The 22,624-nt window shown below is 47.1% G+C and overlaps 1 protein-coding gene across 2 annotated transcripts; it reads left to right on the top strand.

Annotated features, from left to right (window-relative positions):
• The first annotated feature begins 4,830 nt into the window (after positions 1-4,830).
• RMDN3 (regulator of microtubule dynamics 3) lies at positions 4,831-22,535 on the top strand. Of its 2 annotated transcripts, none has more exons than XM_007111676.2 (13): positions 4,831-4,894; positions 5,279-5,460; positions 7,259-7,451; positions 7,865-8,008; positions 13,994-14,282; positions 15,035-15,137; positions 18,656-18,716; positions 20,308-20,383; positions 20,546-20,623; positions 20,864-20,962; positions 21,230-21,283; positions 21,423-21,503; positions 21,806-22,535. In XM_007111676.2, exons 2-13 carry the CDS (start codon positions 5,286-5,288, stop codon positions 21,857-21,859), a joined length of 1,407 nt encoding a protein of 468 aa, XP_007111738.1. In that variant the 5' UTR covers positions 4,831-4,894; positions 5,279-5,285; the 3' UTR covers positions 21,860-22,535. The 2 variants fall into 2 exon arrangements, with proteins under 2 accessions (XP_007111738.1, XP_023971673.1); XM_024115905.3 differs by having other exon boundaries at positions 15,035-15,110.
• Positions 22,536-22,624: the final 89 nt, after the last annotated feature.

Below are 22,624 nucleotides of genomic sequence, written 5' to 3' on the forward strand. Positions count from 1 at the left end.
AGAGATTTCTGTGCATTAATTTTGTATCCTGCAACCTTACCCAATTCATTGATTAGTTCTAGTAGTTTTCTGGTGGCATCTTTAGGATTTTCTATGTATGGTATCATGTCATCTGCAAACAGTGAGTTTTACTTTTTCTATCCCAATATGTATTCCTTTTATTTCTTTTTCTTCTCTGATTGCCATGGCTAGGACTTCCAATACTATGTTGAATAATAGTGGCAAGAGTGGACATTCTTGTCTTGTTCCTGATCTTAGAGGAAATGCTTTCAGTTTTTCACCATTGAGAGCGATGTTTGCTGTGGGTTTGTTGTATGTGGCCTTTATTATGTTGAGGTAGGTTCCCTCTATGCCCACTTTCTGGAGAGTTTTTATTATAAATTGGTGTTGAATTTTGTCAAAAGCTTTTTCTGCATCTATTGAGATGATCATATGGTTTTTATTCTTTTTTAAATTATTTATTTATTTATTTTTGGCTGCATTGGGTTATTGTTGCTGCACATGGGCTTTCTCTAGTTGTGGCGAGCGGGGGCTCCTCTACGTTGTGGTGTATGGGCTTCTCTCACTGAGGTGGCTTTTCTTGTGGAGCACGGGCTCTAGGTGCGCGGGCCTCAGTAGTTGTGGCGCATGGTCTCAGAAGTTGCAGCTCGTGGGCTCTAGCGCACAGGCTCAGTAGTTGTAGTGCACGGGCTTAGTTGCTCTGCAGCAACTAATGTGGGGTCTTCCCAGACCAGGGCTCGAACCCGTGTCCCCTGCATTGGCAGGTGGACTCCAAACCACTGCACCACCAGGGAAGCCCCTGGTTTTTATTCTTTAATTTGTGAATATGATAAACAGGCCAATTACAGGTAATGAAATTGAAACTGTAATTAAAAATCTTCCAACAAACAAAAGTCCAGGACCAGATGGCTTCACAGGCGAATTCTATCAAAATTTAGAGAAGAGTTAACACCTATCTTTCTCAAACTCTTCCAAAAAATTGCAGAGGGAGGAACCCTCCCAAACTCGTTCTGCAAGGCCACCATCACCCTGATATCAAAACCAGACAAAGGTATCACAAAAAAAGAAAATTACAGACCAATATCACTGATGAACATAGACACAAAAATCCTCAGCAAAATACTAGCAAACAGAATCCAACAACACATTAAAAAGATCATACACCATGATCAAGTGGGATTTATCCCAGGGATGCAAGGATTCTTCAATATACGCAAAACAACGAACGCAGGGTTCTTAAAAGACAAAAATGATGTTCTCTTTCTTACACTAGGACGGGGGTGCAAAGGGTTATAAATGTACTCAATTTTTATACATGTATTATAAGTATTATTTTGTAGCCATTAAATATTTTATAAGAACAATTTTTTTTTAAGTGTCAAGCGTATTACAGGTTAGACACAAGAGGTAAGGCCACCATCCCAAGGCATATGTCGCCTCTCTTGAAAGAACTAGGTACATAAGGCTCTTGTGTTCTGGGCAGAGAGCAGGACAGGGGTTTGGGGTCTGCTCTACTCTCTTCTCTCAGGCTGGGCCGTTGAGGGGTGGGGAGGAGACAGGAGGGCAGTGCCTATCTCAGACTGCCAGGGATTTATTAACATTTGCAAAGCTGGTCTGCAGATGCAGCATAAGATAGAGCGCTCCATCCAGAATCACCCAGCCCACGGCTGATTCCCCTGACAGACGCATGCACACCAGATAACATCTCTAATATCCAGGAGGAAATGAATTCCCCTACTTGGTTTTCCCATCTGGCCTCGCCCCTTGCCACAATCAGTTTATCTGGCAGATCTCCCTTCCCTGTAAAAAGAGGAGAAATTGTTCTTCTACAGCTCAGCTTTCATTATGAAAATGAAACTGTGCCCACAGTGTTAACAGAGGTTTGTGACTAGCAGAAATTCTTCAGACCGTTTTACAGAACAACAGATAAGGAACAGCTTGTTAAAAACCCCTCTGCTTGTAAACTACCTTCACTGATTAAGCTAGCTTTAATTTGTTTTTTTCCTCTCTTTAATTTCATACCCTCCAGGCATCCCATAGCCTGGGTAATATATCACAAGACTCCTTAACCACCCCTACAGATAACACTTCTGAAGTATGGGTCGCTATAGTAACAGGGGCTTAAGTTGTTTTTTCAGAACTTTGAATCAGCTCTTGGTCAGTTCATGCTGGCTAAGACTTGTTGGGACCACTGACCCTAAAGCTGGGCCCTCACAGGTGTCCAATGAACAACCTTTTGACATAAGAGTGCCAAAAGTCCACTCTCAGATCACACTAAGCCCCTCCATTTTTGAACATTCATCCCATGAAGAAGCATATAATCCAGATACGCCTGCGCAAAACACCATTTACCTCACCTTTCCCTACCTCTAATCACCTTTCCCCATGCCTAAGTCTACACTACTTCTTTATCCCATAAATAGCTCAAGCCTTCAGAGAGGCAGATCTGAGATTTGTTCTCCTGTCTCCTGGCTTGGCTGCCTTGTGAATAAATTATTTTTCTGCCGCAAACCTCTGTGTCTCAGCATTTGGCTTGCCACACGTTGCGCAAACAAACCTGGTTTGGTAACAAAAGCATTGTCAGTGTGGCAGGGGCTGGATATTGGTCATTCCTTATTTTCTTCTTTTCTCCATTCAACTTTTATGGATGGCTTTTGCATTAGAGCTCTGCTAGGCATAGGGGATGAATCAGGCATGCACTCTATCCTGGAAGAGTGAGCAGTCCAGTGGGGTAGACAGACTAGAAAGCAAATAATCATGGAACCAAGTGTAATAGAGGTAAACAAACCTCAAGAGCAAAGAAAGATAAAAAGATTAATTCCACTAAGATGGTGGTCTGGGAAAGTTTCCCAGAGGAAACGGGTTTTTATTCCCTCTAAAGTTAATATTTTTTCTTATTAGAAAAGAAATACATGCTTATTTCAGAAAAATGAGGAAAAATATGGAAAAGATATTAAAAAACATTACTTTCTCACCACCAAGACAACAGTTAATCTCTTAGTGTATCACAAGAGGTACTAATCAAACCGAGTCCTTAAAAATGAGTAGGAGGGGGCTTCCCTGGTGGCGCAGTGGTTGAGAGTCCGCCTGCCGATGCAGGGGACACGGATTCGTGCCCCGGTCCGGGAAGATCCCACATGCCGCGGAGCAGCTAGGCCCATGAGCCATGGCCGCTGAGCCTGCGCGTCCGGAGCCTGTGCTCCGCAACGGGAGAGGCCACAACAGTGAGAGGCCCGCGTACTGCAAAAAATAAAGAAAGAAAGAAAGAAAGAAAAAAAAAAAATGAGTAGGAGGTATTGGTGAAGTTCTATTCCTTAGTTGGTGGGATGGGTACCTCATTGCTTTTCAGTGATTTATTGCAATGTACCTATGCATCAAATGTACTCTTTTATTATTATTAATTAATTAATTAAATTTTGTCTGTGTTGGGTATTCATTGCTCCGTGTGACCTTTCTCTAGTTGCGGTGAGCGGGGGCTACTCTTTGTTGCGGTGCACGGGCTTCTCATTGCGGTGGCTTCTCTTGTTGCAGAGCACGGGCTCTAGGCACCCGGGCTTCATTAGTTGTGGCACACGGGCTTAGTTGCTCTGTGGCATGTGGGATCTTAGTTCCCTGATCAGGGCTTGATCCCATGTCCCCTGCATTGGCAGGCGGATTCTTAACCATTGTGCCACCAGGGAAGTCCTCAAGTGTCTCTTAAATGTGTAAAATATCACACAATTAAAAAGTGAACAAATAAAAAAAAAGTGAACAAATAATATCTAGTCAACGATTTGGGAAGGACTGGTCTAGATATTTCAGCTCCCACTAAACTAAAATTTAACTTTTAAGGACTGCTGATGATAAAATTGGAACCATAGTGCACAAAATCATGTCGTTTTAGTTTCTAAAATTACAAGTTGCATAAAATCACAGGAGTAAAATAGAATTATAGAAGGAACTATGGGCCACAGGTAGGCAGAAAAAAATGATTAACACAGATTAAAAACAACAAACAGAAAAACCTGAAATGGTATCTGAACCAATTTAAGCAATCAGAGATAAACTCAAGTTTCAGCCTCAGCCAAATGTTAAAAAATGTTATCATTAGAGGAATGAATTTCATTTACATTCTGGAAATTTAAAAAGTTTTTATAACCCTGTCCTTGATTAATGTGATAACGACAATGTAAGGTTTAAGATTTTTTTTTTAATGATGGGGTGTGCATCTACAATATAAGTTTTTAGGTGTCAACTGGCAGAAGCTGGCCCTGGGGACTCAGGGACCTCTTGTGGATAACCAACAATTTATCTGTTCTAATCTGAAATGCCAGTCACTATTGTCTAGTGCTTAGTAAATGGTTTGAGTAAAAAGGCATAAACAAATTAAGCTGAAATCAAACAAAGTCTGAGTTATGACCCAGTGTTAAGGAAAGGTGGGAGGGGGGTCGCGTTTTCCAGGTAGAGAAAGGGTCATTCTAAGCAGAAGGCAGCAGTCGAAAAGCTAGAAAGGGTGAATACGCGGAGCATATTCCGGGAACACTAAGTAATCTGGTGTAAATGGAGGGAAATGGAACCTCAGCTGGCCAGACCGTGGGGGTTACTGCTCTAGCATCCGGCCCAAGGGGACTCCCAGCTTTCCCCCTCTTTCCGGCTTCTAACCATTCTAGGTTCCCCTTTCCTACTCTCTGAAGGTTTCTCCCCTCTGGTAGAGCCCGTGGCCCCGCCCCCTGAAAAAACCCTGCACCGGAGGCGGACCCACGGTGATCTTCTCACCCCGCCTTCCTATAGGCGCGCGGGGCTGACGGTCGGCACCGTTTGATGACGTCACGGTCATTGACAGCGCGAAGCGGCGGCCGCTGCCATAGTAGGAAGCGGCGGCCGCTGCCATAGTAGTGAGCGGCGGGGTAGGATTGTGAGTTGAGCTCCTGACAGGCCGGGGGCCTTCAGATGGCGCGGCGGGGAGGCCAGGGGTTTGCAGCCAGGGCGGCGGGTTTGTGGTCTGCAGTGTCGTGAGGCTGGGGGAGGAGTTTGGAGGCCCAGCAACCTGACTCCGGAATCAGGGTTAGGGGGCGTGTTGGAGGGGAGGCTGCGTCCGGGCCGGCTGAGCCGCGCGGTAGCCAGGTCCGGGGCTAGCAGAAACCTTAGGGTCGGGACTAGGGTGAAGGTGGTGGGTGCCCAGGGTCTGGGCAAGGAGATTATCTCCAGGGGTTCGACCTTGGAGATGGGTGGACCACGCTCACTAATCTCTCTCCTCCTCCCTCGCCCGCTTGCTCTCGGTGGCTCACGCGGGCTGCAGGTGCAGCATGTCTAGCCTGGGGGCCTTGGGTGGCACCCGCGCCGGGCTAGGACTGTTGCTGGGCACCGCCGCGGGCCTTGGATTCCTATGTGCCCTTTACAGCCAGCGGTGGAAACGGGGCCAGAGCCAGAGCCAGCCCAGCTCCCTGGACTACATGCAGACTTCAGAGCCTGGACGCCAGGGTAGGAGACGGTCCCTTGAGGCCTCAGTGACTGCTGAGGGGTGGGCCTGGGGTCGGGGCTGCCTTTAGCAGAACCTGTGGGACAGGACAACGGAGGAAGGAATAGGAGGGTGGGTGCGACGCCCGAGAGTTTCACGTTTGGGGAAAGTTTATTGAAAAGGAAAAGCAGTCTTCCTCTTCTGTCGTCTTTCTCCTGTAATCGCAGGAAAGTATATTGCGAAAAGGCTTAGCTTTCACGTTTAGTTCTGGCCACAGAAGTTCTATATATATATTAAAGGCACTTGCTTAGTGTGGGTGAGCTGTTTAATAAGTAGAGGAAAAGTCCAAACGAAAGCAAAAGGAAAAACTAGTCTTGTAGGAATTAAAAATTTTTGAGGCTTATGTATTAAATTAGGTGTTAAATTTTGCAGGCACCTTGGAGACTATCTAGTCCAAGTTTTAAAAATCCTTCTTATAAGTCGATATTGAAAAAGATTGTGTAACTTTTCCGAGGCTGTCACAGAGCAAGTAAGTGGCAGCTGTGCTGCTTTCTCTCCTGAGAGGCCTGGTCACCTGTTCCTGTGGACTTTCCACAGCATGGGGCTGGGAGTGCACTTACTGCAATTGAAGCTGAATATGGCTGGGGGCCAGCCACGGCTGAAATGGGTAGTGCTTTCAGTTTTGTAAAAACTTCCATGTTAACTCAATTGGAGCAAAGCATCTAGGACTGGTTCAAACCACTCCCGGGTGTGTGTGATAGAGGAGCATTCAAATCATCTCACCCTGTGTTAATTGGGAACAAGTGTTTCCTCTGATTACCAAATGCCAGATGGTTTGGAAAAGTTAGTTTTTGAAGTCTTCAAAGAGTTGTCACCTTAGATTGCAATCATTTGTCAGCATTTTATAGCACTAGGTAGTAACCTAGTGTTGCAAGTGTGCTTGTCCTTCCTTTCTTGTCCTTGTATTTTGTTTGTTTGTAATTTCTTAGCTCTAGTGTTTCTTCTGCTGAGGTTGGGTGAAAGTGGCCACATTCCCAGGGATCTTTCTTGCTTTCCGTACTGGAACACTGTTGGGTGTGTATTGTAATCTGGCCTAGATTGTTACTAGATTTCCTTTAACAGCTTTATGCTTGCTTGGACTGTGGGTCCTGCCTTACTGGTTTCTTCTCTGTTTTTATATTTTCCAGTCCACTTGCCTTAGGTAGCTGTCAGTTTTCTAGCATTTATTGTTAGCATTTACCTAGCGCTCAATTCAGGGCTCGGCAATGGGGTTTGGGTGGGCTTTGCCCAGTGTACCTTTTCTCTCAGTAACTTCCCCTTTTCTCCTTGCCCCTCTCTGATGATACTAAATGAAGCTCTTGAGAGGAGCTCAGAGTTTTCTTTGCCATTCTTTGTAAAATGAAAGATCAGAATTTGAGTGAGCTCAATTTTAATTTTGCTGTGTGGTTAGTATTGAATGCCTGGGATTTGGGCACGAAATATAGTCAGATAAAGGGTTTTCTTTTACTCTAGCAGGACAGCTGTCCTTCCTTCTGGCTTCCACACTCTTGCAAGCATTTTACATGATCTGCCATGGTATGCAGTACTGCTGAAGGGCCCTGGTGTGGAAGATTTTTGGAACAGAGGGCTCTTGTTTGGAGGTTGGGACCTTGATTTTTTTCTGAATCATTACCTGGGACTTGTGAACATATGCTCTCTGAGCCTCAAAGATCTTTGTAAATTGAACTCCAGTGAGAAACAAGTGTTCCTGAATTCTGGGTGCGAGATCTTTTCCTCACTCTCTCCCATGGGTATCAATGTCTCCTGTCTTCCTTCCTGCAGTGAGGCCGTTGCAGGCAGCTCCAGGTGAGGCTGGTGATGCTGCGGTTCTGCCGAGCCTTCCACGAGAAGGGCAGGAGGAGGTGCTGGGCCGTCTGGAGTTTGTGCTGACCAGCCTGCTGGCGCTGCGGGGGGAGGTGGAGGAGCTGAGGCGCAGCCTGCAGGGGCTTGCTGGGCAGATTGTGGGCGAGGTCCGGTAAGTAATGCAGCCTCCTTTTCTGCCTTGTCCCCCGCTCCCCAACTTTTCCCTGTCCCTACAGCTTTTCAGCCTTTGCTGTCCATCTCTAAGGACGAAGCCAGTTTTATAGCTTCTCACCTAATTGGCAGGGAAGCCGTGTGCTTGATTCCTTGCCTTGCACAAGTTCTTACTGCTTTTGGGCCCTCATGGTCTGTTGTAGCAGCTGAAATGCTTTGTTCTGACTAACCTGGTCTGCCATGCAGGCTGGGGCCAGCGAGCTGCCCTGCTTGCTCCTGAGGGTAGAGACCCAGGATTTTCTCTGCTTTTAGCTCTTTAATGAGCAGCGGTAGTAAGAGGCTCCCTCATGGTGAGGGGAAAGGCAGGCTGGATGGGGCCCAATGGCACCTTCTAGAAACGAGCCTGCTTTTCAGATCCCACCTGGAAGAGAGCCAGAAAGTGGCCCGGCGGCGAAGGTTCCCATTTGCCCGGGAGAGGAGTGACTCCACCGGCTCCAGCTCTGTCTACTTCACGGCCACCTCGGGAGCCACGTTCACAGATGCTGAGAGCGAAGGCGGGTGAGTCTTCTCTCCTGGAGACAGCTGTGGCTTCAGCCAGGTTACGTTTTGTAAAAGTAATGTTTATAATGGAAAATTCACACCAAGCTGCTGTAAATAATTTTTGGAACAAGGTAAGGGTATAAAAAAATGAAATACAGAACAGTTGAAATAAGAAAAACCATCCACCAAAAACACTACTTCTTACCTAAAAAAGAAAAACCATCCACCTTATGTCCTCCAGACAAATTGAAATGTTAACAGTGGTTAGTACTTGTATCTGTTATTTTCCTCCGAGTAGGTTTGTTTTTTATGTAGTTATTATATCTTTTACTTTTGTTTTCCTGTAACATTGGTTGGGTGTTTTCCTGTGTTATCACAAGGACTTTGTAAGCTTTGTTTTATGACTGTTTCCTTCACTGAGTGGCTGGGCCAGGTCTACAGAGCTCTCTAAGCACTAAGCATTCTCCCTCCCTCAGGAAGTTCTCTTTCCATGGGAGAGGCCTGTTCATGCGTCTTTGCCATCTTCACAGGTGGGCGGTGACTCACCTGAGTAATTGGTGACCCAGCAGGTCCGACCATAGGCCTTACTGTGTGTGAGACAGGGCTGCAGGCAGGAGTCTGGTGGACAACCCCCAAACTTGGGCAAGCAAAGGGCTTTTTGATTTTAAACCACTAATGCCATTTTGAAACTTTGGTCTCAAGGATGGAGTCTGAATGAACATCTTTGTTGGGGTGCCTGATGCTGTAGGTGGCAGCATCTGCCCTTCTCTGCTGTGAGGTCCAGTCATCCAGGTGGCCTGTGTGAGGTCTAGAGGCTGGTCTCTCCTTGGTGGCCTCTGATGACCTTTCTTCCTCCTCAAGGAAGAGCCTCGCGAAGTGAACAGTCAAGCCTTCTGTCAGGTCAGAATGACTGGTTTAGCTAAAAACACGCACACAGAAACTAAAAGCTAAAACCAGCCATTCAGGATGATCTTCGCAGCATGTCCCTCTTCAGCTGAAAACACTTTATAGTATTAACTACTGTTTATTCTTCCTCTGTGACAGACACTGTGCAATGCACTTCAGAGGTATTTCCTCATTTAATCCTCACAAGGTTCCTATGAAGTAGGTGATGTTCTTTGCCCTGTTTCTCAGACAGAGACTTGAGGCTTAGCGAGGTTTGATGCGTGCTTTCCCAGGGTTATACAGCTCCTAAGCACAGGCTCAGCCAGGCTCCTCTGCCTTCTGAGGCATGGCTTGGTCGTCAGGGCACAGAAGGGCCTTCACAGGAAGACATGTCACCTGCAGCCCCAGGCAGTTCTTCCCATTGATTAAGAGCTGCCTCGGGGGCTTCCCTGGTGGTGCAGTGGTTAAGAATCCACCTGCCAATGCAGGGGACACAGGTTCGATCCCTGTTCCGGGAAGATCCCACGTGCTGCGGAGCAACTAAGCCCGTGCGCCACAACTACTGAGCCTGTGCTCTAGAGCCTGTGAGCCATAACTACTGAAGCCCGTGTGCCTAGAGCCAGTGCTCCACAACGAGAGAAGCCACCGTAATGAGAAGCCTGTGCACCGCAACAAAGAGTAGCTCCTGCTCGCCGCAACTAGAGAAAGCCCACACACAGCAACGAAGACCCAATGCAGCCAAAAATAAATAAATAAATAAATTTATTTTTAAAAAAATAAAAAGAGAGCTGCCACGGCTCACTGCCCAGGAAAGACCTGTTCAGAGCAGTACGGTCTGTTCAGTACATCTTCTTCAGAAGTTTCAGCCTTGTTTTCTTGTTTGAACCATTATATTCTCCTGCCTCTCCTCATCTGGTTTTCTAAGAAAATTAAGAGTAGTATTTCTCTCTTTTTCCATGTCACTGCCATTGGGCATCTGTGCTGAATTTAACTATTGCTCAGGTGCCTCTTGAAATAAGTGAGGTCTTGGTAAAAAGCTTTGGTCCTCCATTCATGACTACTGTTGCCTGGGTTGTCTGATCCCTATTATCTGTATTCTCAAGGGCTCAAAGACATAGCCCTTTTCTATTCAATTTACCTAGTACCTCTGGGCTGAAACATGCTTCCAGAGGGCTGTGTTAGAGGGGGCAAAAATGAAATTAAAATTTGACACATCTGGGAACTTCCCTGGTGGTGCAGTGGTTAAGAATCTGCCTGCCAACGCAGGGGATACGGGTTCGAGCCCTGGTCCGGGAAGATCCCACATGCCGTGGAGCAACTAAGCCTGTGTGCCACAGCTACTGAGCCTGCACTCTAGAGCCTGCGAGCCACAACTACTGAGCCTGTGTGCCACAACTACTGAAGCCTGCGTGCCTAGAGCCCATGCTCCGCAATAAGAGAAGCCACCACAGTGAAAAGCCGCGCATCGCAACGAAGAGTAGCCCCCGCTTGCCGCAACTAGAAGAAGCCCCCGTGCATCAACTAAGACCCAACACAGCCATAAATAAATAAATAAATTTTAAAAAATAAAAATGGACACATCTGGATTGAAAAGAAAGGACAAAATAGTTGATAGTGGGCCCTGAGACTTAAGGAGCATCTCTGTGCAACTCAAGGAAGCCGATCACTTGACATTTGAACTGTATAACAGCGTAGAACAGAAGGAGAGGTCACAGCTCTGCCCAAGACCAGGATACTATAACTCAAACCCCTTAGTGATGATCTTTAGTAATTGTACAAACTTCTGGGGGCAGTGAGAGCCAGAGTGATTAACCAGGGAAGCTTGCAGGTGCTTCACAGCTTGGGATGTTCACTGGGGCTCCCAAGGCCATAAAGGGCAGGACTGGGCTGCCAGCCACCTGTAGTGATGTGAGAGGAAGGGTGTCTTTCTTAATTACAGCTCTAGCAGGCTCAGCCCCATGATCGATCCTAAGGCATGTGGAAGCCGATGGTCGTGCGTGGTTCAAGACTCTGGTTTAGCTGGCTGCTATCTGGAGCAGTGGCCACGGTGAATCATTCATTTTGCCATCGTCATGGTCCAGGGAGAATTCTGGGAGGAGACCAGAATTCTGGAATGACGGGTCTGGAATGACTTTAAACATGTGGGCCCTGGGGAAGGAGAGCTTTTTTGAGGGATGAAAGAATAAGACGATTTGATGGGCTACATACTCCACTGAAAGCTGTGTTCCCTCTTTCTTCCAAATAAAATAGCAACTTTGAGCTCCCAGGGGATCAACTGAATGTGGTAGAGTCAGAATCACTGGGTGGGTCTGTGAGCTTGTTCTCAGAGCATTGTTCCAAACACAGCTTTAGTTCCCTCCCTGTCAAAACCTAACTTGCCCTACAGCTCCTCTGGCAAGCCTTCCCAGGCATCCCAGCCAAGAGCAACTGCCTGCAGCCTCATTGCCACTCCTTCTTGGGCGTTTATCACCTCATTCTGCTTGGTCTTATCTTCCCCCACCACTGAGAGTCTCTCAGGGTCAGGGCCCAGGCCTGGTTGTCTTTGAATGCCTCAGCTCAGCACCTCTAATGGGGCTTAGGAGTTGAAAGAAAGAAAAGTAATTGGCAGGAGGGGGTGCGTCTGTAACCGAGTTCTTGATCACTGACTTGGGGGCTCTCCTCAAGGAGTAGAGGTGGCCTCCTTGCTTCAAGGAAGCGTTGGGTCCTTGCCCCAGTGTGGGAACAGTGTGTCCTCCTGATCCAAGGGGCCTTTTCAAAGGTCTCTGCAGTCTCTGACTCATCTCAAAAGCTGCCGGGCATGTTGAACAAAAGGGCCACCCGTTTTTCTCTGGTGGATTTCTCCAGAGGCTGGGTTGGTGGTCCAAGAAATGTGAGAGAATGCTGTGAATGTCAAGACAGCAGCCCTTGAGCTCTGGCACGTGAAAAATCTCTTTTGGAAGAGATGGGGCTGGAAGCCCGTGGAAGTCCAGGTGGCTGATGTCTGTATTCACTCAACAAGTGTTTGCCAGCCCACTGCTTGTAAGGCAGCGGGGTTGCAGATCAGTGAGGCAGAGCTCCTTGAAGTGGGGCTGAGGTGGAATAAAAGGTCTCTTCACCATGCCGGCCTCGCTAGAGCCTCCCTGCCTCACAGGGCTCTACCAGCTCTCACTCTGGGTGGCAGCAAGGCCCCTCCTGACCTCTCCTTTTCCTTGTCCAAGTGAGCTCCCTGGCCATTAGGACCCAGCAGGATCACAGCATTGCAGGACCTTCCTCTTGGCCTAGCTCCCTGGAGAGACTGTGCTGATGCCTGTGCTCCAGCAGGGATGAGAGCAGGGGTCCCTCCCTGGGAGATTCCTGATCTGCCAAGGTAGCCTTCAGCTGAACAGGGAATGGGATCTCCTTTTTGCAGTGGGAGATGATGAGACTCAAGCTCGCACCCCAGAAAAATCCATTTACTCATTTTACCTTGGGGCCTGGCTGGGCTGGGTAGGGGCACTGGTAGATGCTGATTTGGCTGATTTGGCTGATTTGACTTTCTCGTTTGGGGCCGGTTATTGTCTAAGCCTAGGAATTGGTAGCGAGTTTCTCTAGGCTGTCTCTGTGTGGTCTTGCTCATCATCACCCAGGTTGGTTGTGAAATCTGATACCACTTTTCCTTGTCCCTTTAATTTCTAAAGTTTTTACTGCAAATTGCTAGAGGGGAGAGATACTTGGATAACCTCTTAAAAAGCAAGGTTAGGAAGGTTACAGGTTACCTACAGGTACCTCAAAAGTTCCTGTAATAGATGTAACTGGAGCCCCTTTGTTAAATGAGTCTGAAAGCTCCTCTATAAAGAAACAGCGTGGATGGATTGGGCATCAGGTCTGGTTTCTCGCCTGCTGCCTTCTGGAGCCTGCCCCCTCGTCATCTCTGGCTTTGTGGATGAGGAAGACAGCACTTAGGCCCACAGCATTCAGCCCCTGACCTTAGGCCGTCTTGTATTGACTTTATTCGTACGTGTCTCTCCTTCAGGTCTGATTGCTCCAGTCATAGGGGTCTACCCCTTTAATTCCAGGACAGAGAAAGGCTTATCCTTAAGTGACTCAAAGATCTTCCCTGTGCCTTGGAACCTTCTGGCTTTGATGGAATTTGCTTCTCCTTCACTCAGTCTGGAGGGCTCTGTGGTGTCTGGTTGTGACCCCTGGAAGCCTTATCTTCTGCTCTACTCAGTTTTTGTCTGATGCAGTTGGCAATAAGGGAACACACCATAATTAGCTGCTGGTGGAGGCCAAGATCCAAGAGAAACTTGGCTTCCTCTTCAGTGGCTGCATCAGGGTTGGGCTCCCTAGGAGACATCTGGCTCATAGTGGCCCCACAGATACCTTCCCAAGGGATTGTTTGCATCTTTCTCCTTTCCTGCTTCCAGCTGCAAAAGGGCCCCTCCCCAGCCCTGGCAAGTTCCCAGGGTTTTCAAGGGCTACTCCTGTTGTGGTTTAGGTTTGGTTGCTGACTTGGGACAGAGGTATACACTGAATTGAGAAAGAAAATGTGGGTATCTGTGGCCGCCCATGGCCGCAGAGACTGGCACCCACCCATGTTGGTTCTGGCAGGTGCATTTTGCTGATAAAGCAAAAATGATTGACAGACCCTTAGCCTGGTGAGCCATCTAGCTCAGGAGATCAGCTCCACCTACATCTTAAGGTTTTTTATCTTAAACTTTTATTTCTTTATAAGAAGAATACATGCTCAGTAAAGCAATCATATCTAATACTAAAGTATAGGGGGAAAAATTAGTTCCTTGACCCTGAGAGATCTATTGCCATTTTGGTACATACCTTTCTAGGCATTCTCTTTTTGTCTGTTTTCTGGCAGACTTGGTGGTAGCTAAGCAGGGGATTCTCATATCGGCCTCTGACTGTCACAGGGCCCCAGCTGCTCACTCTTCCCCTTCCAGATCATTTTCCCAGCCCATACTTCCCATAGGAAGCTTTCCCTCAAGGACTAATTCCTGCCCCTAAGTGGAGGGAAATGGTTCTTAGTTGGTGCTTTGGACAACAGTGCCGTGGAGAGTGCCTCTTTGTGTGTGGAGGCAAGACCCCAGGGATCTGAGGCTAAGGAATCCCTCCCTTGACCTTGTCACTTACATTTCTCTGCCACAGTTACACAACAGCCAACGCTGAGTCTGACTATGAGCGGGACTCTGAAAGGGAGAGTGACGACGACGGGGAAGATGAAGTGAGCTGTGAGACCGTGACGATGGGGAGAAAAGATTCTCTGGACCTGGAGGTGGAAGTGGCTGCAGGCCCGGCGCCTGAAGCCCTGGAGGCTGGAGGCTCCCCTGGCCCAGAAGATGTGCTGCCCCTCCTGCAGCAGGCAGACGAGCTACGCCAGGGCAGTGAGCAGGGCAAGCGGGAGGGCTTGCAGCTGCTGCTCAACAACAAGCTGGCGGTGAGGCTCCAACTGCATCTGTCCTCTCCCCCGTGAATGTGTCAGTGACCCTGCGAGGTGACATGGGAAGGGAAATGAGGGTGAGGTGGCTAGTTCTGCATCTACACCCAGGGTTGTACATCCTCTTCCTGGGAGGCTGAGCGCCGGCCCTGTGTGCTGCCGGCCCCAGAGCTGCTTTCTCTGCCAGCCGCAGGGCAGTCGGCTGCCTCCTGTAGAGCTACTGCAGAAGAGTTCCTCCTCTCACCTTAAGGAGAAATGTGGAAAGAACTAGAATGTCTTTCCCTCTTTTATTTCCCTTGAGGCAGAGCCACAGCTGCCTACCCCATTTAAAGTTTTCATCACAAGTGACAAGTGTTAGGTCACTAGGTCATTCAACAACAATTCCCTTCTCAGGTTCACTGCCAGAATTTATGCCCACCTGGCTATAAATGCCTCCAAAGTTAGAATTTCCCTTTTCTTGGGCATTTTCACAATTTTTCATTGTTAGCAAGACTTCTCTGTGGTGCCTTATTACATGTTGGAATTGACCTTTCTTCCTCACAGTATTAGAAGGCCAGAATGCCCTCACTCTGTGGGTTGTGCGATCTATTGACTAGAGATAATGTCATCAGCTAACTGCAGGTGAGAGGTCACATGGGGTGGCCTGATGTCAGTGTTTATAACACACTCAAAGGTAGGGTGTGGGGAGAAGGTCGAGCCCCAGTTCTCTGCAGCTGAGAGAAGGGGGCCTCATCCCTCTGTTTGGTTTGCAGCATGGAAGCCAGCAGGACTTTCTCTGGCGCCTGGCCCGGGCCTACAGTGACATGTGTGAGCTTGCTGAGGAGGCAGGTGAGAAGAGGTCCTATGCCCTAAGTGGTAAGTGTTGACAGGCTCCTGGTGGGAAGGCCACTGACTGACTCTGAGGGTGGAACCAGCCCATCAGCTTGGGGCCCAGGGGAACCACCAAGACGTACGCTGTCGGTACAGCTGGGGCTCAACTACTCACTAGGGACAGACTGGCTCCCAGAGACCCCTGCTTCCTCCTGGAGACAGAGAGCAACCTCTGCTTCTCTGCATGGCATGGTGCTTGAGTCACACAGGTATACACGACTTTAGGAGTCCAGTTGAACCTTGAACAACAGCGGTCTGAGCAGCACACGTCCATTTATATGTGGATTTTTTTTCAATCCACAATCCACGGTTGGCTGGACCCAACTATAAATTACATGTGGATTTCTGACTGGGCAGAAGGCTGGTGCCCCGAACCCCCACGTTGTTCAAGGTCAATTGTAGTTGTATCATATTAGCCCAGTTCTCTGTTCTCATTCCTTAACTACAAAAGGCACAACCTTTCTTAATCTGAGGAGGTTTTTTTGCTGTTGCTTAGGAATCTGGTTCAGTTATGGAGCCTGTGGGGCAGGTGTTTAAGAATATAATGAGTGGAGTATGTTTGGTGAGTGCCCAGAAGGAGCAGTTTGGGAGAATACTGCTAGGTTAGAAGTCCCTGGGGTCTACTTAGCAACTCTGTTGTCAAAATCTGTACCTGAGGGTGTAGGGTGCATCTGACTTGTGCCAGGTTCAAGGCCTGTCCTTCTCTGTCATGAGGTCATTGAGAACCCTGGGACTTTAGAAAGAGACTGGTTTTATGGGGAAGGTGATGTGTCCTGCCTACCTACACACCCTTTGAGTCAGGCACTGTCAGTGGACTTCCAGATCTTGTGGTTCAGTTATCCAAAGTTAACTGAACTGCTTTCCCACGTTTATAAGTACAGTCCTGCAAACATTGAATCTTTGATAATGCAGAGTGACAGTACCTCAAGATCATTATTCTAAACAGTTATAGAATTCTGCCAATATAGAAAGGTCAATTGAGCTGAATGTTTGATATAGATCTTCAAAAAAAATCCCTGAAAGTTGTAACAAAAGGGGCTTGCTTAATTACTGTTTGCTTCTTTTCAAAACAGTTTCTGCTTCCCCTCTTAAATTTCAGGTGAGGATTCTGATCAGCCTTTGGGGCTGATTTTTGCACTCTTGGTAGCAACAACCACCTTTCCTTTCCCTTTTGATCATCTCTGAGTACTAACAGCCAACATGAACCCTACAGGTGGAGGTGGGGCAGTGATTAGAGGAGCAGCGAAGCCTGCACTGGTCTGGTCTGGCTTCCTGAGCATAGCACCTTGGACAAATCTGTCCCTCCTGGAGGTCAGAGGACTGTGCAGTATCTTTGAAGGCTCTGCTCTGGGATTCTAGCTGTTTAGGACCAACCTTGCTGGACCTAAAGTTCTTCATTTTGTTCTTTCTCTAGAAGCTGGACCACCAGGAGGCAGCAGGAACTGGTTGCCTCATTCTTCACCATTATTTTCCTAGTGAGATAGTGCTTTGAAGGGGGCGGAGAGAAGTCCCCTAAGAGAAAATGTCCCTCAGTGGTGGAGCCGTATGGTTCTTCTGCTTGGATAGGGAAATGCAGGGTTCTCATCTGCTCTCTTTAAATGTATTTGTTGCATATACAAAATTATACCATGATTACTATCACTTAAACTTGAGGAAACATTTCAGAATAGCCAGCCTATCACCTCAACCCATTACTTTTTTTCTCTGTCTTCCGTTCCAAGCCCTCACCATTTAAAAAAATTTAATATTTTTAAATTTTATTAACGTATAGTTGACTTAGTGTTCCAGATGTACAGCAAAGTGATTCAGTTATACATATATGTACTTTTTCAGATTCTTTTCCATTATAGGTTATTATAATATATTGAATATAGTTCCCTGTGCTATCCAGTAGGTCCTTGTTTATTTAATATTTAGTAGTCTGTATCGGTCTCAAATTCAAAATTTATCCCTCCCCCCTTCTTTCCCCTTTGGTAACCAGTTTGTTTTCTATATGAGTCTGTTTCTGTTTTGTAAATAAGTTTATTTGTATCATTTAAAAAAAATTTTTTTATTCATTTATTTATTGGCTGCACTGGGTCTTTGTTGCTGCGTGCGGGCTTTCTCTAGTTGGGGCGAGCGGGGGCCCCTCTTAATTGTGGTGCGCGGGCTTCTCTTGTTGCGGAGCACGGGCTCTAGGTGCGCGGGCTTCTCCTGTTGCGGAGCACGGGCTCTAGGTGCGTGGGCTCCAGTAGTTGTGTCACAAGGGCTCAGTAGTTGTGGCGCGTGGGCTCAGCTGCTCCTCGGCATGTGGGATCTTCCTGGACCAGGGCTCGAACCCATGTCCCTTGAATAGGTAGGTGGATTCCCAACCACTGTGCCACCAGGGAAGTCCCTATTTCTATCATTTTTTTACATTCCACATATAAGTGATATCATATGATATTTGTCTTTCTCTTACTTCACTTAGTATGATAACCTCTAGGTCTATTCATGTTGCTACAGGTGGCATTATTTCATTCTTTTTTACGGAAGCCCTCTCTGTTCTAATCAGATTTCCCATTTTGCAGTGTTCTCTTTTCTCCAGTGTGTAGGCATGATGGTCCTCATCTGAAGGGCTCCAGCTCCTTGACATTCTAGGGGACCCTTGTCAAGAGCCTACATGTGTTTAGGCCTTGATTTCTGTTAGTTTTGGTGCCTGGAAAACTTGGGGAAGAATTACATGAAACTCACCTTTGCAGATCCCAGTCCATTTGGCTCTGGTGAGGAGTTCTGGCCTAGGGCCATGATTAATGTTCCTAGATCATGAATCCTCTTGAGAATTTTTTTTTTTTTAATGTTTGTTTGGCTGCACTGGGTCTTCATTGCTGCACGCAGGCTTTCTCTAGTTGCGGCGAGCGGGGGCTACTCGTTGTTGTGGTGCACGGGCTCTAGGTGCGCAGGCTTCAGTAGTTGTGGCACACGGGCTTAGTTGCTCCGAGGCATGTGGGATCTTAGTTCCCCGACCAGGGCTCGAACCCGTGTCCCCTGCATTGGCAAGCAGATTCTTAACAACTGCGCCACCAGGGAAGTGCCCCTCTTGAGAATTTGATCAAAGCTGTGGACCCTCTCCTCAATAAAGTGCACATATACCTAAAATTATATACAACTTCAGTAGGATTCATGGACATCCTGAAGCCTATCCAGACCCCAAATCAAAAACTCTCCAGGGTAACGGTCTATTGGGGACAGTTTCTGATTGCTTTTGTGTCCTTTTATATTTGAAATGCTTTAAGCATATCAGGTGGGTATTATAAAAATAAGGGAGCTGAGGCAGCTGATGACGGATAGGGAGAGCAATGTGAAGCAGAAGTCATCCCTGAAAAGCTATTTGCAGCTCTTTATTCTGCTCAAGTGCATAAATATTTACAAGTCCCGTTTGGGTGGGGGTTGGTGAGAGCTAGAGCAGTCATTCTTCCCACAGCCTTTCCCGTGGAAGGGTGCATGGGAGCCCTTGTCAACTCTGGATCACCTCTGTCTTACAGGAAAAGAAGCAGCGGAGGCCGCTCTGGAGAAGGGGAATGAGAATGCTGAGTGTCACCAGTGGTAATAACATCCCGCAGGGTCCCAGGAAGAGCCAGCATGGGTTAGAGTGGAGGAGAGCCCTTTCGTTTCTCTGCACTGTGGCCAAAGAGGCATTTGCCAGAGGCACCAGGAGAGGGAGCTCTGGCCTTTATTTTCATATGTCCCATCCTTCCCCAAGCTAGGGACCCAGGGGAGTTTGCTTTGGGAAGTGCCTTGGGGATGAGGCAAGGGGGAATAGTAGTTTTCTTTCTGGTGAAGCTTGGAGAAACGAGTAGCTTTGTTAATCACCCCTGGCTACAAAGCTTGTGGGTTCTTGGCTCCTCAGAGAGGCTGGGACATTGGCAGTTCCCCTCTCCCACACAAGCTCTTCATTCCCCTAGCTGCGATCCCTGGCTGGTGGTGGACTTTGGCTTCTTCGCTTGGCTTGCGTGAGGAAAAGTAGATGTGAGCTCACCCCCAGGAGTTCAGCAGTCATTAATATTACAAAACCATCAGCCCTGTTTGTGGTCTGATGTGAGGCAAAGTTCTGCCAACCCGTGTGGGTCAGGGCCAACCTGTGTCCTGGGGGCGTGGTTCCAGCGCCTCAGTTTTAGTGAAAATGTTCCTTTTCCACCTCCCCGCTTCCCATAACTCTGCCCTCAGATTGTGAGCTGGGAGAGGCTGTTTCTCCATCTGTTGCTGAAACTTTGTCTCTGCAGTGCCTCTTCTCAGACGCCAGGTCACTGTTTCTTGGGTGTCACAGGTGCTGTTTCCCTGTGGGCTCTCTTGGGGCTCCTGGGGTCCCAAGGATGGAAATTGACCTCATACTTTCTTAGCTTTTCCTGGGGAACAGCTGTTTGGACTAAACTGGAAATGAGCCTCTGGAAGTATCCGATACAAATACCCCCAGATATTTAGTGAGTACACAAAAAAGCAACTTGGGCCTTTAGACACTCATTTGTCAACTGTGCTTCTAGAAAGAATGCAGAGGGGATGGGGGTAATAAGACCTTTGTTTCTGAAGGCAGAAGATAGGAAGCTGGCTGCCTTTGTTCTCCTGGGAGGGAGGATGTAGAGGAGAGGGCCGAAACCGGAGGCCTTTTCTTCCTCTGCTTCTGTTGGTTCCCAAGCTAACATCAGAAATTCCTAGAGAATCCCATTCCCAAACAGCTTCCCAATGATATACCTGTATACTTCCAAGGCTAATGAGACCTTCTTCTTTAATGTCTGCTCAGGAGACAAAAAGCAGTGTACTCAGGTCTCTCATACTTTGATGCTGATTTTTAGATACCTGCTTAAGTGTTTATGATAGCTATGGCTATACTCATTATGAGGGGAAATTTGGACTGAGACCTTGCCTAAATATTAAGTATAAGAGAACTTTATTGTGGAAGACCCACCTTTTTTTGTACCTAGGGTACTTTGAAGAATTGTGAGCCTACCACTGTATCTGCTAAAGAATATGAATTGGGACCACAAGTCTGTGAAAAGAGAAATTATGTACAGATGGAAGTGATATTTTCATCTCTGGATAAGGATGCAGGGGCAGTGCAATTGCCCATGGGTGGGAATCCCAATACTGGCAGGGACGGTACTCAGTCCTTGTCCCTGAGCTTGCTGCTGCTTCCCCCTAGGTATGCAGTGCTTTGTGGTCAGCTGGCTGAGCATGAGGGCATCCAGAGGCGCATCCAGAGTGGCTTTAGCTTCAAGGTGAGGAAAGGCTTCTCCTCCTTCCCTGGTGCTGGTCTAGTCCAGATTCCCTGCTCTGTCCTAGCTCCTTGCAAAGGTGCTCCTACAGCCTCTGTGACTTGCCTCTGTTCCCTTAGTAACTCTGCTATCTGATGTTAGCTTATATTTATATTTTCCCCTCAGGAGCATGTGGACAAAGCCATTGCTCTCAAGCCAGAAAACCCCATGGCGTATTTTCTCCTTGGCAGGTGGTGCTACCAGGTGAGCTCAATTTCAGGGCTTGACATAAGGGCCCTAACTAACTGTCCTGAGACACTGATCACCTTGCAAGGAAGAGCAGGGTCCTCAGCCTGGTCTGGCTTATGTGTTATTTCCTCTAAGTGGTCACGTTAGTGGTGATTAGACCCAGTCCTATTTGGCCCTGTTTGCTTTCAGTACAGAACATTCAATGTTCCTAAAGATACTTAAGTTTTTAGTCACACCTTGATCTTTTGGTGGCAGGTCTCTCACCTAAGCTGGCTGGAAAAAAAAACTGCGACAGCCTTGTGTGAAAGTCCTCTTGGTGCCACTGTGCAGGACGCCCTCCAGAGCTTCCTAAAGGTATTGGGGAAGGAAGGGAAGGGTGGACAGCAGCCAGAAAGGCCAGGGTGACCTTATTTTTCCTAAGGACATTATTGGAAGGGGTTTCTAGTAGAGGGCAGTTTTATGTGTGCCTGTTCTATGGGAAAATCAGAACCATCAGAAAAGCTTATAAAAAATGTAGATTCACTGAATCAATCTCCAGGTTAGGGACTGGAACTCTCTAATAAACTTTAGCCTGACTTGGACTTTGGAACACCTTACTGAAATGTGTTCTCCCTTCTCCAGGCTGAAGAACTACAGCCAGGATTTTCCAAAGCAGGAAGGATATATATTTCCAAGGTAAACTCACCTGCCTATTTCAACATAGATGAAAGTATGTGTGTTGATATTTCTAGGAGCTCCTGAGGGCACACATATTCATCCCCTTCTAGTCGCCTGGTGGCATTTCTCCCAGGTTTTCACTGTTGTCTCTTCTCAGTGCTACAGAGAACTAGGGAAAAACCCTGAAGCTAAACAGTGGATGAAGTTGGCCCTGGAGCTGCCAAATGTCACTAAAGAGGTAATACTTAAGACCTTTACTAACACAGGGATCCTTCACTGCGTCATTATGTGACCTTTTCAGGAAAGAATATCTTCCCTTGAGGTCTTATTTCCTCCTTTTGCATGTGGGCTGTTTCGTATACATCTCACCTAGGGGAGGAGACAGATTTCATAGGTTCCAGGCTCTTCTGGGAAAGTAGGAAAAAGAAAGACTATGCTAACAGCTTAGCAAGGAAGCAAAGGGCCCATTCTCAGGTACCAATGGTTTTGGAAATGTTGGCTTAGATTTTGAGTCCTAGTCTTATTCTCTTGTCTCCCTAGGATTCAGCTTTCCAGAAGGACCTGGAAGAACTGGAAGTAATTTTAGGAGAATAATCACATTTCAATGGCCTTCATGACTTGGGGAAAAAAAGCAAGTCTGTCTTCTCTTAGATTCTGCTTAGATCAGGAAACTGAGCAAGACTGGTTAAGGGAGTGTCCTGACTCCTAGGTCTGACTGCTACCTGCCACCATTCCCCAATTTCTTCTTATTGTCTACTGGTTAACTTATTCTAATCCGTTACCTAATCTGAAATTGGGGAAGTACTTGAGGCCCGGGTTTCTGTTACTCTCTCCGTAAAGTGAATTCTTGAAAAATCAAGACTAGTATAACACCTGCCCTAGGGTACAGTGTGGGTAGAGCACTGAAGGCTGTCTTCCAACTGCTGGCGAGGTGGATGAAACTCCAAAGAGCTATAGGAACAAAACATAGAACTTCTACTCTCTTTTTCACTGATTAATATTCAATAAATACCAAAGTATACAGTCCTAAAATCACACCCTAACCTACCAGGATAAAAGGTCGGGGGAGTCCATGGGTATTGCCTCTTCTCAACCTATCATGTGGATTGTAACCCTAGTCCTGGGCCGAAGGGCAGAACCACTAGACTTCCAGAGTCCTGGCAGCTTTTGGAACGACAGCAGTGCATAGGCTTAAGAGACTGTGAAAATGATGATCTGAGGAGTTGCCTGGAATATATTTTGGTACAAACCTGAAATAAACCAAATTTAACTAGATGTGATTATAATCCCCTTTCTATGTTTATTTGTTATCAGCTCCTTATTCTTGCTTGACACTTCCATAACTGTTTTCTACTATGA

The sequence above is a fragment of the Physeter macrocephalus genome, chromosome 11, assembly GCF_002837175.3.
Source record: "Physeter macrocephalus isolate SW-GA chromosome 11, ASM283717v5, whole genome shotgun sequence".
Taxonomy (NCBI): domain Eukaryota; kingdom Metazoa; phylum Chordata; class Mammalia; order Artiodactyla; family Physeteridae; genus Physeter; species Physeter macrocephalus.

Coding starts and splice junctions, on each gene's coding strand:
- RMDN3 (XM_007111676.2), top strand. CDS start 5,286: ATGTCTAGCCTGGGGGCCTTGGGTGGCACCCGCGCCGGGCTAGGACTG. Junction 8,009..13,993: donor GATGCTGAGAGCGAAGGCGG/GTGAGTCTTCTC, acceptor TCTCTGCCACAG/TTACACAACAGCCAACGCTG. Junction 20,963..21,229: donor CCCTCCAGAGCTTCCTAAAG/GTATTGGGGAAG, acceptor TCCCTTCTCCAG/GCTGAAGAACTACAGCCAGG.